General features: G+C 44.4%; 1 protein-coding gene across 2 annotated transcripts; it reads left to right on the forward strand.

Annotated features, from left to right (window-relative positions):
* Positions 1–2,394: 2,394 nt before the first annotated feature.
* LOC119356186 lies at positions 2,395–7,600 on the forward strand. Of its 2 annotated transcripts, XM_037623113.1 has the most exons (10): positions 2,397–2,876; positions 3,003–3,461; positions 3,562–3,639; positions 3,740–3,777; positions 3,893–3,934; positions 4,075–4,146; positions 5,039–5,143; positions 5,766–5,846; positions 6,464–6,588; positions 7,135–7,600. In XM_037623113.1, exons 1-10 carry the CDS (start codon positions 2,581–2,583, stop codon positions 7,219–7,221), a joined length of 1,383 nt encoding a protein of 460 aa, XP_037479010.1. In that variant the 5' UTR covers positions 2,397–2,580; the 3' UTR covers positions 7,222–7,600. The 2 variants fall into 2 exon arrangements, with proteins under 2 accessions (XP_037479011.1, XP_037479010.1); XM_037623114.1 differs by lacking the exon at positions 5,039–5,143 and having other exon boundaries at positions 2,395–2,876.
* Positions 7,601–15,123: the final 7,523 nt, after the last annotated feature.

Here is a 15,123-nt window from a genome sequence, read left to right on the forward strand (position 1 = left end):
CGTTGAAATCCCACATGGGGTGGCCTCTATATTGAAGCGGCTGCACCCCCCGCATAATGCATGCGGCCATGACTCCAATCATGGTTAGTCCGGAATGAGCCAACAGTCTTATCCGGCCCATCAGGTAAAGGACATCTCTGTCGCTTTCTCTCTGAGAGCTCCGCGGACGCCAGCTCAAGCGTTTTTTCAATGGAGCACTGTTGAACTCAGGGAGACCGACCCGGATAGGGTCCGGTAGCGGGACGTCATCTATGTAAAACCATTCCGAAGGCCAGTCCTCGGACGCCTTCTTTGGGGTTCCGGATAGGTATCCGGTCCCGGCGATGCGCCATACTTCGGCTCTGCCCACTTGATATATAGACCCCTCTTGGGAACGGGGCACCAGGCAGAATAACCTCTTCCACAGCGCGAAATGAGCCTCAACGCCTAAAAATAGCTCGCAAAGGGTGACGAAACCCGCAATATGCAATACGGAGGCGGACGCGAGATTGTGCAGCTGGAGGCCGTAGAACTCCAGGAGCCTGCGGAGAAATGGGTGAATTGGAAATCCCAGTCCCCTTATTAGATAGGGGACGAGGCACACCCGCTCTCCTTTAGAAGGATTGGGGGTGCTCTCCGCTTGTTTTCCGCCATTGTAGGTGGCGAGACCGGCTCGGACCGGGACCATGTATGCCTGAGGGAGAAATCCCTTGGCCTGAAGCGACACTAACTCGCTATGCGGGATGGTGCAACTCTCCCAGTCCCCGGGTTTAGGACTGGAGGGGCGAGGGGAGGAGCTGCGACGGCTGGCCATGTTGGAATGGACCTTTGCTGGGAGCGCTCTGATGATAACTCGCGGAGAGGAGAAGATGTGGTTTGGATCTCAATCCCCATCCCATTAAATAGGCGGCTCGTTTGTACGGCTAGGGGTGTGGATGTAAAAACACCCCGGCTTTTCGCATTCGTTTGACACGTGGAAGACAGCCATTATTGGGCATGGAAGCCGAGGAGCGCTACATTACAGAAATCGGACATTATTCCTACAGGTACACAGGATTTGGAGGAGGAACCCGCCTTGCAATGCCGAAGACAATCTGCGCGCCGGACTTGTCGTCATTGAAGCCTGGTTTGGGGGCTATTGAGGGAGTCCTGGATTAGGGGGTGTTCGGGTAGCCGGACTATACCTTCGCCGGACTCCTGGACTATGAAGATACAAGATTAAAGACTCTGTCCCGTGTCCGGATGGGACTTCCCTTGGCGTGGAAGGCAAGCTTGGCGATGCGGATATTCAAGATCTCCTACCATTGTAACCGACTCTGTGTAACCCTAACCCTATCCGGTGTCTATATAAACCGGAGGGTTGTAGTCCGTAGGACATCAACTCCATACACAACAATCATACCATAGGCTAGCTTCTAGGGTTTAGCCTCCTTGATCTCGTGGTAGATCTACTCTTGTACTACCCATATCATCAATATTAATCAAGCAGGAGTAGGGTATTACCTCCATCGAGAGGGCCCGAACCTGGGTAAAAACATCGTGTCCCCTGTCTCCTGTTACCATCCGGCCTTGACGCACAGTTCGGGACCCCCTACCCGAGATCCGCCGGTTTTGACACCGAAAGTGCCAAAGAATGACAAAATTTGCATTTAAGAACAAATCTTTCTCCTGGAACAACGATAATAGTGGTGGTAGATGCAAAGGACCCACCACCACCACCACCACCGACTCCACATTACATGATCTTGAACGAAATCTGGAGTGCCAATTCTGCCCAGGAACCCCAATCAAATCGAACTTGAACGAATTAATAGTTAAAAGTTTTTGACGGGTTAAAGACTTCAATTCTCATATAATGGCCATATCATTTACAAGATGAAAGGAAGTAAAATCTGAGGTAGAATTCTCCCACGGTCCATACGACCGGCTATCAAATGGATATCTAGCTAAACCATCAGCAACCTAATTCGCTTCCCAAAATCAATGTTTAAAGCTAATTTTTTTGAAATCCATAGCCATCTGTTTACACTCTAGTACCACAGCCATATCATCTCCGAGATACTCATCCATTGATTGTTGCTTTCACCAGCATCATGCAACGACACTCAATTTCAACACTATTGCAACCAATGTTTCCTGCGAGAATAGTCCATTCCTGATGGCCTGAATCGTTGTTGATTCAACATCGCGGATTAGTTATAATTAGGTTTTTGTTTGACTAGGAGATAGGAAAAATATATTTTTTGTACGTAGGCCCGACCCAACATAACTGAAATTAGAATAACACAAAAGGGCGAAACTTATATAAAATCTCAAAAGGAAAAGAAAATTTAGAACGAAAAAAAAAACGCGATTTGGACTTATAGGCCCGGGTCCCGTGCCTCTGCCAGGAGAGAGGAGCAGCAAGGGAAGAAGCGAGAGAAGGGAGAGAAACGAGAGAAGCGAGAGAAGGGAGAGAAGCGAGAGGTAGTGGGCCCGCCGCCCGCGTCCTGCAATATAACGAGGGGGGACGAGTGCCGCCGGTGCCCCAATCCCCACTCCCTCATCCAAATCCAATCGAAAGTCCAATTCCGTCGATCCTAATCGCCGACTCTGGGCGTGATGAGTTCCTTCGCCGTGGTTTCCGACAATGGCGACGAGGACGCCTGCGTGGGGGAGAACTCCGTCGTGGTCCCCGTCAAGAGCGAGGAGGACGCCCGCAAGGGCGAGGCCTCCGTCGTGGTCTCCGGCGAGGGCGAGGGCACCTGCAAGGGTAAGGCCTCCGTCATGGTCTCCGGCAAGGGCAAGGACGCCGTCAAGCCCTCATGTACGGCGCAGTATCCCTGCGTCAAGCGGCTTCGTGAGCGGCGCCTCCTCTCCTTCCTCCTGGACCAAGGCTTCGACGGCGCCTTCAGAGAGTACGTATATGCTTTTTATCTTGAGATCGATTCTGCCTTCTCTCTTGAGATCGATAAATTGGATTCCATCTTCACACATACGCCCGCGTGCTTGTTTGGTTTACATCACTGTATCGCTGCGAGCAGGCTGAATCGCGAGACGGGGGTGCTGTTCAACGTGGAGCACATCCGGCGGCTGGTGAGGCGGGGACAATGGGATGACGCCCTCATGTACCTCAACACCTTCCTGCCGCCGTTCATCAGTGAACGTCGGAGCTTCCGCGCCAGGATCTTCAACAACTTCCTCCTCATGCACCACCGCTTCGCCAACGTCGTCGCCGGCAACAAGGACATGCACCTGGACAAGCAGTACGCCGACGGCCGCAGCAGCTCCACCCGCGCCGAGCGCAGGTTCCGCTCCATGAACTACTCCATACTCGCCCCGGATTCGGGCCACCTCAGGGCCGCCATCGACTGGGACAAGGTGAGGAGCCACGCAGCGTGTCTTATCCCCGAGTTGGCTCACCGTACTCCGGAGCTGAAACGCCGGACGGTGTTGCCGTCCCGCTGCATGATGCCGCACGATGTACTCCCCATTGGGACCGGGTATGAAAAATTCATCATTCAGACTCGGTACCTTGATAACATAGTCGGTGTCAATTTGATCTCACTTCGGCCCTCCTGTCTGTACTGTAACCATTCACAGTTTGTTCCTGAGGCGTCGGGTGAAGAAACAAGGCCCCCAGCCGCCAAAAACAGACGCTATCATCACTGCCATAAAACAGTAATGTCCTGTTACCTCCAGGCGAATTGATTTAAGCTCTCCTCTGTTCTGCTCTTCCAAGTTTTTGACAACACGTTGGTTAATTCCTTGCCTTTTGCAGCCAGCGGTATTGCCGCCTCGTTAGGGATTCGAGCATTGGTATAATGCCCCCTTCACAAATATATTATGATTAAGCATAAGCAATGTAGCTCTTAGATTCGATATATGTTTGGCAGTCACTAACCATGTCTTCCTCCAATGAACCGGCCGGCAGGATCGAAAGATGAAGCACTGGAACTGCTGGTCAATTACCTAGGTAAAACCAGCTTCTCCTCTTCATGTGTCTTGCATTTCCACCGAGAACACTGTTTACACTCCACCAATTATTTTGTTTGGGAAAACGAACCACTTTTGGTTAGTGTTCTGTTTGCACTGATGAACTTGTGTGATCTTCAGATCAGACTTTGCAGGCTGGTCTACCTAGAGGTTGCACACTAAGCTATGACTTTCAACCAAGTGGGAAGGAAGGTAAACTTCAGAATAATTCTGTTTAGCAATTCTTCAGCTATGACCATTTACCACTGTCTCTCTCAATGCACTAGCTGGGTTCTTAACTGAGTGTTTAATCCGTTTTGAGTCCTTTTGGGCCATATACGCACATCATTTCCTCCAGCTGCATTTTACCTTTTAACTACAGCCTAACTTTCAAACCCTGCACAGAATATCTCCTATTTTATTGGCTGATCACCTGCAATAGTTTAGATGTCTTGGCCACCTGCTACAAGATCAAAGATTTTTCAGTGCAGAAATTTCCACTGTCCCTTTCATTTTAAGAACCTTTAAAACATGAGTATATTATACTCCCTCCGTCCCAAAATAAGTGTCGTGGTTTTAGTTCAAATTTGAAAAGCATGTTAAGGTGAGTATATATTTAAAAAGTAATAAAGGGGCAAGTTTTTTAGATTTTATGATAGTACAGTCTAATAGATTTTACTGAAAACTATGCCAATGAAAATGGCGGTAAATTTATAGGTAAATTAGATAGCGCTCTCTCTGTAAACAAATGTAAGACGTTTTAGGCTACTATTACATTTGTTTATAGAGGGAGTAGTTTTGTAGATGGAGTCATTTCCAATCAATGGCCCCTACTTCACCTTGACCCTCTAAACCAAACATAGGACAGCATGGATGTGCCCTGCCCTGTATTTACATGATACCTTTCATCCTGCTACATTTTGTGCAGCATATCTTTGAGATTACAGGACGCTATGATCGTGTAACTTTTGCTTAGAAATATCATAAGACTAATAATGTTCAAACTTCTAGTTAGCAATAAGAACTCTTGGATATATTGCTGACGATTGAAAGCATGTTAAGAACTTAAGATGCATCTACTGAGATGCTGTCTTTTTTTTTTCAGTTGAACTTGCTGCGGATGCTTCTGATGCTCCGTCAGAGCAAACCATGCTTGGCACATCCACAGATAATGTTAAAGTCCATGCCACATCGTTAGTGAAAATTTCTGGTAAATTATCCTGATACCCTCGCCCGCTTTTATGCTTTAATAACCCTCCATCCGCACAGTTGACCAACTGGCTATATGCATCATTGATAGATAGCATTCAGTGATATGTTTCAGTCTAACCAGTAGTTTAAAACTGTCTATGCTCTGTCTTCTGCCCTCCTGCGGGCTGCGGCTTGTTATCATAATGTTTTCTAAGTAAGGTACATGGGGGTAGCTTTTCATCCGGAGTCCTGCATTTCAAATAACCTAGCACATCCTGCCTCTGTTTGTAGGGCTTATTTTAGAAGATCTGTGTCCAAACATATTTTCCCCACTTCTGTCACAATTCTATACCTATTCAATCTCTGTCTAACCCTGCTGCCCTGCATTAGCTAGGTTCCTAACACATCGTTGCCCCACTTTTGTGGAGGTTAACATTAGTAGATCTAGGTGAAAATTAAAGTCTTCCCTTAAGTTCTCTATGCGGTTATCATTTTATTGGTTGCTTCACATTAAGTGCCTTCCTATATTTGCCTGATACAGTACTAGTTTATAACTGCACTCCTTATTGGGATTGCTTTTTTCTTGCAATTCGTCAGTGTTTGGTTACTTGCTGCAATTGCTAACTGTCAACTTGTTGCAGGTGCTCCAATCTGCCAGATCATTTCTGGTACCTTGAAAGTTCATGCTGAAAACCCTGGGATCTCAACACCGACAAATGCAGGTAATTAGTTGAACACCTTTGTTTAGTACCAGAACGTATACACCTTCTGGTAACTTTTAGCTTTGTTTGATCCCTTTTCCGTTACTTGCTAGAGAATATGTATTCTGTAATCAAGTGCCAATGTTCACCATAGATAACATGTTATCTGCCTTGTTATAATTTCGTTAGTTCCTGTTTCAGATGAGTATTAATTCAGTTGAGCTGGCACAGCTACTTTCTGCTGCATTTTTACCAACTTTTTTGTGTCTTCGGTCGGTAGTTTCAGTCTTTCAGGAGACTACGTTTGCATCTGTGAGCGGCTAAGCTTACATTCTGCTAGTGTTACTTCTGTATTGATCTTGCATTCTTTCTAAGAAATCATGGATTTCACTAGAAACTAATGGAAGCAAATAAAGTTCATACTCTTATTTAAAATGTGCACACACCTCTTTCTTCACCCGTGGTCCTTGAAATGCTGGCTGTTAAAGAAGATAAGACGTTAAATTTGAGTGAAGTTATGTTACAACAACAACAACAAAGCCTTTAGTCCCAAAGAAGTTGGGGTAGGCTAGAAGGTGAAATGAGTGAAGTTATGTCATATGTAATAATAGTTAATCCAGTTTTTAATGCTTGGGCAGGCACAAAGCGTTTAATACAAGAAGGTTATCATACTCATAATCAAATGGATGGACTGCCAACCGTTGAGGATGATATTGAGGCAAAGAGGCAACGAACGACTGGGACATTTGGTGAAAAAAGTTCGGTAAGACTCGGTTTTATTTCTTACTTGTACTGTTGTGCATGAATAGCATAGTAGAATAGCTTGAATAGACAAATTGTGTATGATGTCGTTGATAGAAGACTGCATCCTTTGTACAGATCTTAGTAGGGTACATCACCTGTTTTTAGTTGATAAGATGCACTGGTTGCCTGTCTTGAAAAGTACACCATTTTTGGTGTTGCGTGGTAGAAATAGTGGTTTTCAGCTTATCGAGACATACATCGACTTTGATTGATACTTAAGCCAATTCCTACAATGACAAAAGATCTCTTCATTACTTGAGAACAAGTACCTACTGTTTCCGACAGTAGACTGGCGGGTGTCTCTGATTGATCTGTAACGGCTTTGCAGTAGTGCTGACTGTTGACTGTTATGAATTTGTAGTGTTTTCAATCATAGCGCATTGCATTTTACAGCATGAGGAATGCACTTGAGAGTACCTTTGTTCTTGCTTGTGTTGCGTTATATGGATCATTCTGTCAGGTACCTACTCCTTCGGACAGGGTTGTCTGATTGTTTCGAGTGCAGGTGCCGGCGTTTGGAGGCCGAGCATCCACCGATGCCAACACACTGGTGAACTTCAGGCCGAAGCTGAGGCCCGTCTGCTCCATGTGAAGACAGAGATGGTTGATGGGCGACTGCACCCACCGGTGCTGCTGCAGCTAGCATTTGGTTGTTTCGTTCCTGCTGCTCCTCCTATACTACCTACTTAGTGCTTGCGCCGTGATTATGTCACCTGCTTGCTTGAGGCTTGCAAGTCTCCTAGAACTCATAATGTTATGTTATGCTATGATGCTACTATATGAAGTCGTGGCGTTCTTGTTAATTAGAGCTATATATATGGTCTATGCTAGCAAGTCAGATTTACGTCATATGTATTAATGGAACACCTGCATGGTCTTGGATTTTTTTTGGGTGCGTACAAGATGCTAGCTCTTCCATGCAAAATCTGGAAAAGCAATTCTTGGTACAGTTTAAGTATGAAATTCAGTGATTTCGGTTTTCATTTTGGCCAAAGGACCGAAATTCCCATTTTAATTTGACTAAGATCCCATAAAATATTTCGATAATCCAAAAACTAATTTGAATCTCTATGTACAACCGAGATTGCTAAATTTTTGACTGAAAGGCAGTTATTTTAGTATGTATCGAAATTAATGGAAGTCATGACATTTCATTGAAATTACACCGAAAGTGATAGTGCTGAATTTGAACTGCAAAAAACGTCTTATATTTTGGCACCGAGAGACTAGATAGTAAGTTGATGAAGCATAATTGCAATGGAGCCGTTCACAAATTTCACAACACGAGGAATGTACGCATTTCACAACACGAGGAATGTACTCAGCGGACCTCTGTATTCGTTCTTGTGTTGCGTTGTGTGGATAGTTTTGTGAGGCGCCACTGTTTGAATAGTGTTGACAGACGGAACCGGCGAGTGATATCACCAGTGATGAGCCTTAATGGTGAGCGATCAATCATCGAAGCATTGATTCTCTAGATAACGGACAGACTGACTGGAAAACGGCCCTTGAAAAGCCTCCCTGATGGGTGAGAGCCACCACATGCCTTAGCGTCAGTCATGCTGCTAGTTTTGGGGTGATAACCTCATCAATGTGCTTGTGGCAAGCTAGCAAGCAATCTCCGATGTGGTTTTTGATTACCACGTCAACTCTCATTCATCGAGAACTCTTGAAGAGTGCAGCATCCACGTTAACCATCAGTGCATCTGGCGGTGGTGGAACCCATTTAACAGGAGATGTTGGGGTATCACTCCTTGAAGCAATTGCAGTCTTACCACAGTTCTGCACAATGAAGTCAACATAAGCCAAAGCTTTCTCAGCCACTCTGCGAGGACGCGTCGTAACATCATTGTTTCTTGCATTATTCCGGGCCTCCCAAATATGCCAAATTGTTACCACCAAAGTTGTGACCTCAAGAGAGGTCGCTCGCTGAAGGAAATCAAATATATGGTAGGAACGAAACCTTTCTGGCATAGATGAAAGCCTAATTTATGTTTCACCACTCGGCATACCTGATGTGCGAAATGGCAAAACATGAATAGATGCTCAACTAGCTCTTGTCTGCTACAGAAAAAATGCCCCAATGTTTGCAAATGCAAAATGGCATCGTAGAAACTGGTTGCCCCTCAGCAGACAATCATGGGTCAGTCTCGAGAGAACGATCTTCATCTTCCCTGGAGCATTGACCTTCTAAAGAGCTTGCCAACTTCTCTCTTCAACACCAAAGTCGAATTGCACACCATGGCCATTAGAATTACGAGTAGCATGAAATTTCTCATACTTGGCCAAGTTATATGCTGATTTGATTGAGTAGGATCCAAAGCGATCATGAGGCTAAGAAACAAAATCATCCACCTCAGGCACACGGATTGGAATCTGTAACACTACCTTGGCCATCATCTCAGGAAAACACTTCGGACCACCCCCCTCATCCCAGAATTTTTGATCAACACTAAGGAGGAAATATATTGTCACTCCCTCAGAAATAGGACCAGAGTACAAAAAGACCTTGTTGGGTGGCCTAGGATCCACTTATGATCCAAGAATGTTGTTTATACCCACCACCCAACTCAAGCCTTTTGAAACTAGCTCCCTAACCAAAAAAATGCTACACGAGGTAAAGGATGTTGCTCTAGGACAAGGTGCATCCATAACCACCACTACTGCAGGATGCTGCTAATTTGTGACACTACAATCAGAGACTCTTCGACGAAACTGTGTACGATGCATTAATCGCAAACGGTGATGTAAAAAACCGTCAAAAAAGATGCAAAACGTTTGCGATGATGGATACATCAAACACGGTTCATATTATAGCTGTGTGTGCGATGCGTGGCATACGGTTCACTCTAATGAACTGTTTGTGATGGGGTAGAACAACCGAAACGGGCAGCCAGATGAAGGTGTGTGCGATGTACGGCATAGTGTTCACTCGGATAAACTGTTTGCGATTAGGGAACGCAACAGAAACGGTCAGCCAGATCAAGATGTGTGTGATATACGGCATGCGGTTCACTCGGATAAAAGGAAGCTATCGTCGATTCGTCATCAAACATGCATTGTTCCCTCTTGGAACCACGCGCCTTCTAGTGAGTAGCTCTGATTTATTATGGGTGTGTGTCCAAACTTTCATCAAACAGACCAATTTTTGTACCACACCATCTTGGTGGCATGCCATTACATCAAGCAAGGTTTCATGTATTTCTTATCTTTTTTTGGAATTTACATGCCATGGCATGCACTCCATGCTTTGTGTCCAAGCCATGACACCAATATGTTTGAAAATTCCTTCATATTTACTGCACATGGAATTAACTCACACACAAGTACACAAATATGATTTTTCAAAACGTTATGGTTAGCTGTTGCATGTACATGTACTTCAAATTTGAATTACGATCATTAAATGGCTAGAAAATCACTTAAATGTCTTAAAAAGGTCAAATGACTGAATTTTCCAAATTTTGACATGATAATGGTATTAGTGCATGTTAACTATAGAAAAATATTGAAGACCATAAGAGGAAGCTATCGCCGGTTCGTCATCAAAGATGCATTATGCCTCTCGGAACCACGACCCTCTAGTGAGTTGTTTCGGCTTGTGAGGGGTCTGTGTTCAAACTTTCATCAAATGGGACAATTTTTTACCACACCATCTTGGGTGCCATGCCATTACGTCAAGCAAGGTTTCATGTGTTTCTGATCATTTTTGATTTTTTTGGAATTTAAATGCCATGGCATGCACTCGATGCCATGTGTCCAAGCCGTGACACCAATATGTTTGAGAATATTCCAATTTACTGCACATGGAATTAACTCGCACGCAGGTACACAAAATATGCTTTTTCAAAACCATTATGGTTAGCTGTTGCATGTACATATAGTTCAAATTTGAATTACGGTAATTAAATGGCTAGAAAAATCATTTAAATGTCTTTAAAAGGACCAAATGACCCCTAGAATTTTCCAAATTTTGACATGACAGTTTTATTAGTGCATGTTAACTGGAATTTTTTGAAGGCCACAGGAGGAAGCTATCGCTGGTTAGTCATCAAAGATGCATTTTGCCCTCTCGGAACCACGACCCTTCTAGTGAGGTGTTCTGTTTTGTGAGGGGTGTGTGTCCAAACTTTCATCAAACGGGCCAAATTTTTTTTACCACACCATCTTGGTGTCATGCCATTACGTTAAGCAAGGCTTCATGTGTTTCTAATCATTTTTGAATTTTTTGGAATTTAAATGCCATGGCATGCACTCGATGCCATGTGTCCAAGCCGTGACACCAATATGTTTGAGAATCTTCCAATTTACTGCACATAGAATTAACTCGCACACAAGTACGCAAATATGATTTTTCAAAACCGTTATGGTTAGATGTTGCATGTGCATGTAGTTCAAATTTGAATTATGGTAATTAAATGGCTAGACAATCACTTAAATGTCTTAAAATGGTCAAATGACTCCTGAAAGTTTCCAAAATTTGACATGACAGTTGTATTAGTACTCCAAATTTTCTCGTACATTTAAAACACCATCCGTTGCCACTATACTCCAAATTCGTCTTTCACGGCTAATATAAAATATCAACAACATGACACACAGTTTGTTGTAGGAACCGTTTGCGATGAAAATCCGTGGGTCTGTTTAAGTCTTCCTCCATAAGCTTCGTCAGCTTAGTCTGCTCTAGTGCTGGTCACCCCTGAATCCACGAATCCCCGATCCCCATTCCCGCAACCCCTTCTTGCAAAGAATGACGCCGTGGAAACGCCTCATGAGGGCTCGTACGGTGGGCGCGTCCTCCCCGAGCGCGCGCCGCCTACACTGAGAGTGCCGCCGCATCTGCCTTGAGCGTGGCCGCATCCGTCGAGAGGGCGTCTGTGGCAGCCGTCAGGGTAGCCACAGTAGCCAAGATGGCTGCATTAGCTGCTGCTACGACGGCTGCAACCGCCGAGAGTGCTCGAGCTACCGTCCGTGCCACCGATGTCACCCTGGCCCGGGTCGAGGCCATCCACGCCAAGATCTAGGACGCACACGCCAAGATATTCCAGGCCATCGGAATCCAGCATGCAACTCACGTCCAGAAAGGCGTCGAAGGCCGTGCAACACCTGCTTCCTCATGAGATCGCCGATCGGGAGCTGGAGATGCAGGAGACGACAGAGATCGAGAAGCGCCGGGAGGAGGAGTTGCGTGTGGCTAAGGTCGAGGTAGAGAAGAGTTTATCCATCGAGAATCGGCGGTGGAGTACCAACGCGAGCTCTGGCCCAGCACTACTACGAGTACTACAACCTTGAGGGCGGCGCCGAGGACAGGGATGAGGACGAGGACGCGGTCGACTTCAGCAGGGGGACGCGGAGTCCACCAACGGCAGCATGTTGCCAGGACAATTCATCGACGTCTCATCTTACACCGGCGAGGCATAGGCCTGCGCGGCGGCCTCTTTGTTAAAATTATGCATACTTAGGCTTTGTTTATAATGCTGGTTTTTTGTTAGAGCAATGTTTAGGTCAACTGGCTCTGTTTAATTACTAAAATTGCTCAATTCAGTAAGTGTGGTCTGTGTGCTGTAGGCTCTTTTGTGTGCCCAAATTAGCAAGCGATGTTAAATTACTCAATGACGTGGATGAGGACAGTACCCAGGGAATTCCACCCAAATTTGAATGATCAAACTCATCCCATGCGCATAAAGCATAAGAATCGTTTGCGATGCACACATTCGTTCAAAGTGAATGGTGTCCGGCAGCATCGCGCGCAAAGTTTCCCTCCACCTTTCGAAATTTTTGGCCTACCACCGAAATATCTACCCCACCTCCCCACCCCCTTCTCTCCCTGACCACAAGTCACATTTCCCATGTTTCCTCCTTCCTTCCTTCTGAAGCTATAGCCTCTTCCTCGCTTGCTTCCTCGCTCTCGCCGTCTCGCATCCGACCGCCGTGGTCGCCATGGTCTTCTTCAATGACCTCTCCAGCGGTTCCTCCTCCGAGGATGACTCTTTCACCACCCAGGTATGCCTCTCTTCTCTCTCTCTCTCTCTCTCTCTCTCTCGGGTTATGATTTGAAATGAAGGATTTTAACCTGACGGTCCATTTGGGTCATAACTTCCTCTTGTAGCTCCCTAGGACCATCAACTGCAACGAATGGAGCGGGGTCGCTGAAGATCTGCCTGCTCGTTGTCACCATCAATCTCCATGCGTGAAGTTAGTTGCGTTTGAATCTGTGGACGGTGGGAGGAAGTTTCTGGCATGTGCAGAGAAGGTTATCCCCACTTTCGTTGTTACAAATCATTTGTTAGATGTGATTCTGACACCGTCACTGTGCTACGTTATTCTGGATGTGATTAAGACAGTGTCACCGTTTCTACCTAGTATCTAAAAAAGTTTCCATCTCATCAGCGGTGCCATTAGAAAATTATTTGGCACCGCTTTAGCAATTTGTGTAGCCAACTTTGGTGCACACATCCGAGTAGCCAAGCAGTAAAATACTAAATTTTTATGGCATGAAGGAATTGGGCATCAGAGAAATTAGGTGCTCTGGAGTCTGGTTCCCTGATTTTTTGCTCTGCATCGGCTCTCCAGTGCAAGGCACCGGTGGCAAATGTAGCAACAGTTGTCTTGACACCAGTTTTGGCATACATAGTGGACGGCCTTAGTGCTATTAGTTCTATGTTACTAAATTTGTGCATATACACATCTGTTAGTATCAATTTGATGTCATCCAAACACTGTCGTTATGTTGTTGCAGTTATATTTAGCTTTCTCATAAAGTGTTCAATTTGTTATTTATAGTACATGACTACAAACTTGTAGTGTTGTTGCAGTTAATTATAGCTTTTGATATTTCAGAATTTGGTTGTTGTCTCATTAACAATTAATTCATTTGTACATTGATCTTTTTGAGAAGATATGTCATAATTAACATGTTTCTTCAGTTTTTCAAAATATGTATTTGGCGATTTTCTATGTTGCTAGAAACCCATTTCCCCTAAAATTGTTACTAATTTAGTTTTAAATATTATAGGATGAACGGAAGTGTTCTTACCTGGAGTGGGTTGATGAAGAGTGGCCACAGTCTTTGAAGATGTGCCTAGCAAAGCTCTGGAGCATGTATGAGGAAGAGAACAGAGATAGGCTTAGGGAAAGTGTTGTCAAAGCTGAAGAATATTTTAAGATGCGGTAAGTGGTTCAGCTTGGATTTACAAATGATTCAACACTGATTGCAATCATTCAGCTTGGTTGATGATGAATGTAAATCTTGATGAATCTGCTATGATAATTGATCATGCTGACTATGACAAGTAGTTCATATTAACGAAGTATATGTAGCAAATGTATATGCACACGCGCACCACCTTCAACATGTAGAAGTTAAATGCATATATTATTATACTCCATAAATATGGTGGTTCACCTCTCTTTCGGAACGACTTTCATGCTGATAGAGCCACATCTTGTAGATAGAGTATCAGAATTGCAGCATGCAACTAGAAGTTAAAATGACTACATTATTATACTCAATAAATTTGGTGGTTCATATCTTCTTTTAGAACGGGTTCCATGCATATCTTTGACTTTTTTAGGTCTCATCTTTCTAGGCTATATGCTATATATATGACCCATTTTGATGTGCATCTCTTCCAAGCTTGCTTTTTGATTGTTTTCTGAAGACATTGGAGTTGTCAAGGTGCCAAGCCTGTTATGCCTGCTACTGCTCATGCCTCTTCTTTTTGTTCCTGGTAAGTGTTGTCTGAAAATTCCACAAGAAGAAAAGTCACTTCCCCAGTGCACTTTTATACAGTTGCCACTCACATGTGAAATTTTTAATCCATGCTACTTCTTTCTATTCTTGTTTCTATATATGTGGAACATTGTAGAATCTAATTTTTTATGTACATCATATTGTGTGGATGTTTTGTAGGCTCGGAAGCCGAGACCTGCACTTATGAGTGTAGGACCTATAGCACTCTTCTATGTAAGAAGCATAAATGTGTTGAGGCCTGCCACGAGGAGGGCTATACCAGTGGGTTTTGTTACCTGTTCCCCAAAAATTGTTACTGCCAAAAAGAGTGTTGAATAAGAAAAATCTTGCAACTGTTGTAGGATGTGTGATGTAACAAAAAATAAGGTTGTGTACTATGATTAAGTGACAATGAGCAATGGCCGGAGTTACGGCTCAACCAAACATTCCATACTTTATGGCTTAAAGAACAAAGACGGCTGCTCAAGATATAGGAATATCTAACACATGTTAAAGTTCTAAAAGATCACATGCTAGCTAGAATTGGAGATGTGATTACTTTGATCACAACCGTCCACCAATGTTTTTCATATCATCTTATCTAGTGTATGTCCTTCCCTTCGTTGGTTCATCATGGAATCTTGATGATGTCATTTTGAATCATGTTTTTCTTAGTGTTTTTTGCATCGTACACACACCACTACAGGTTGGTCCAAACACGACAGTCCCATTAGAGACCCTTTGACGAAACTGTGTGCGATG

Source organism: Triticum dicoccoides, chromosome 2A (genome assembly GCF_002162155.2).
Source record: "Triticum dicoccoides isolate Atlit2015 ecotype Zavitan chromosome 2A, WEW_v2.0, whole genome shotgun sequence".
Lineage (NCBI taxonomy): Eukaryota > Viridiplantae > Streptophyta > Magnoliopsida > Poales > Poaceae > Triticum > Triticum dicoccoides.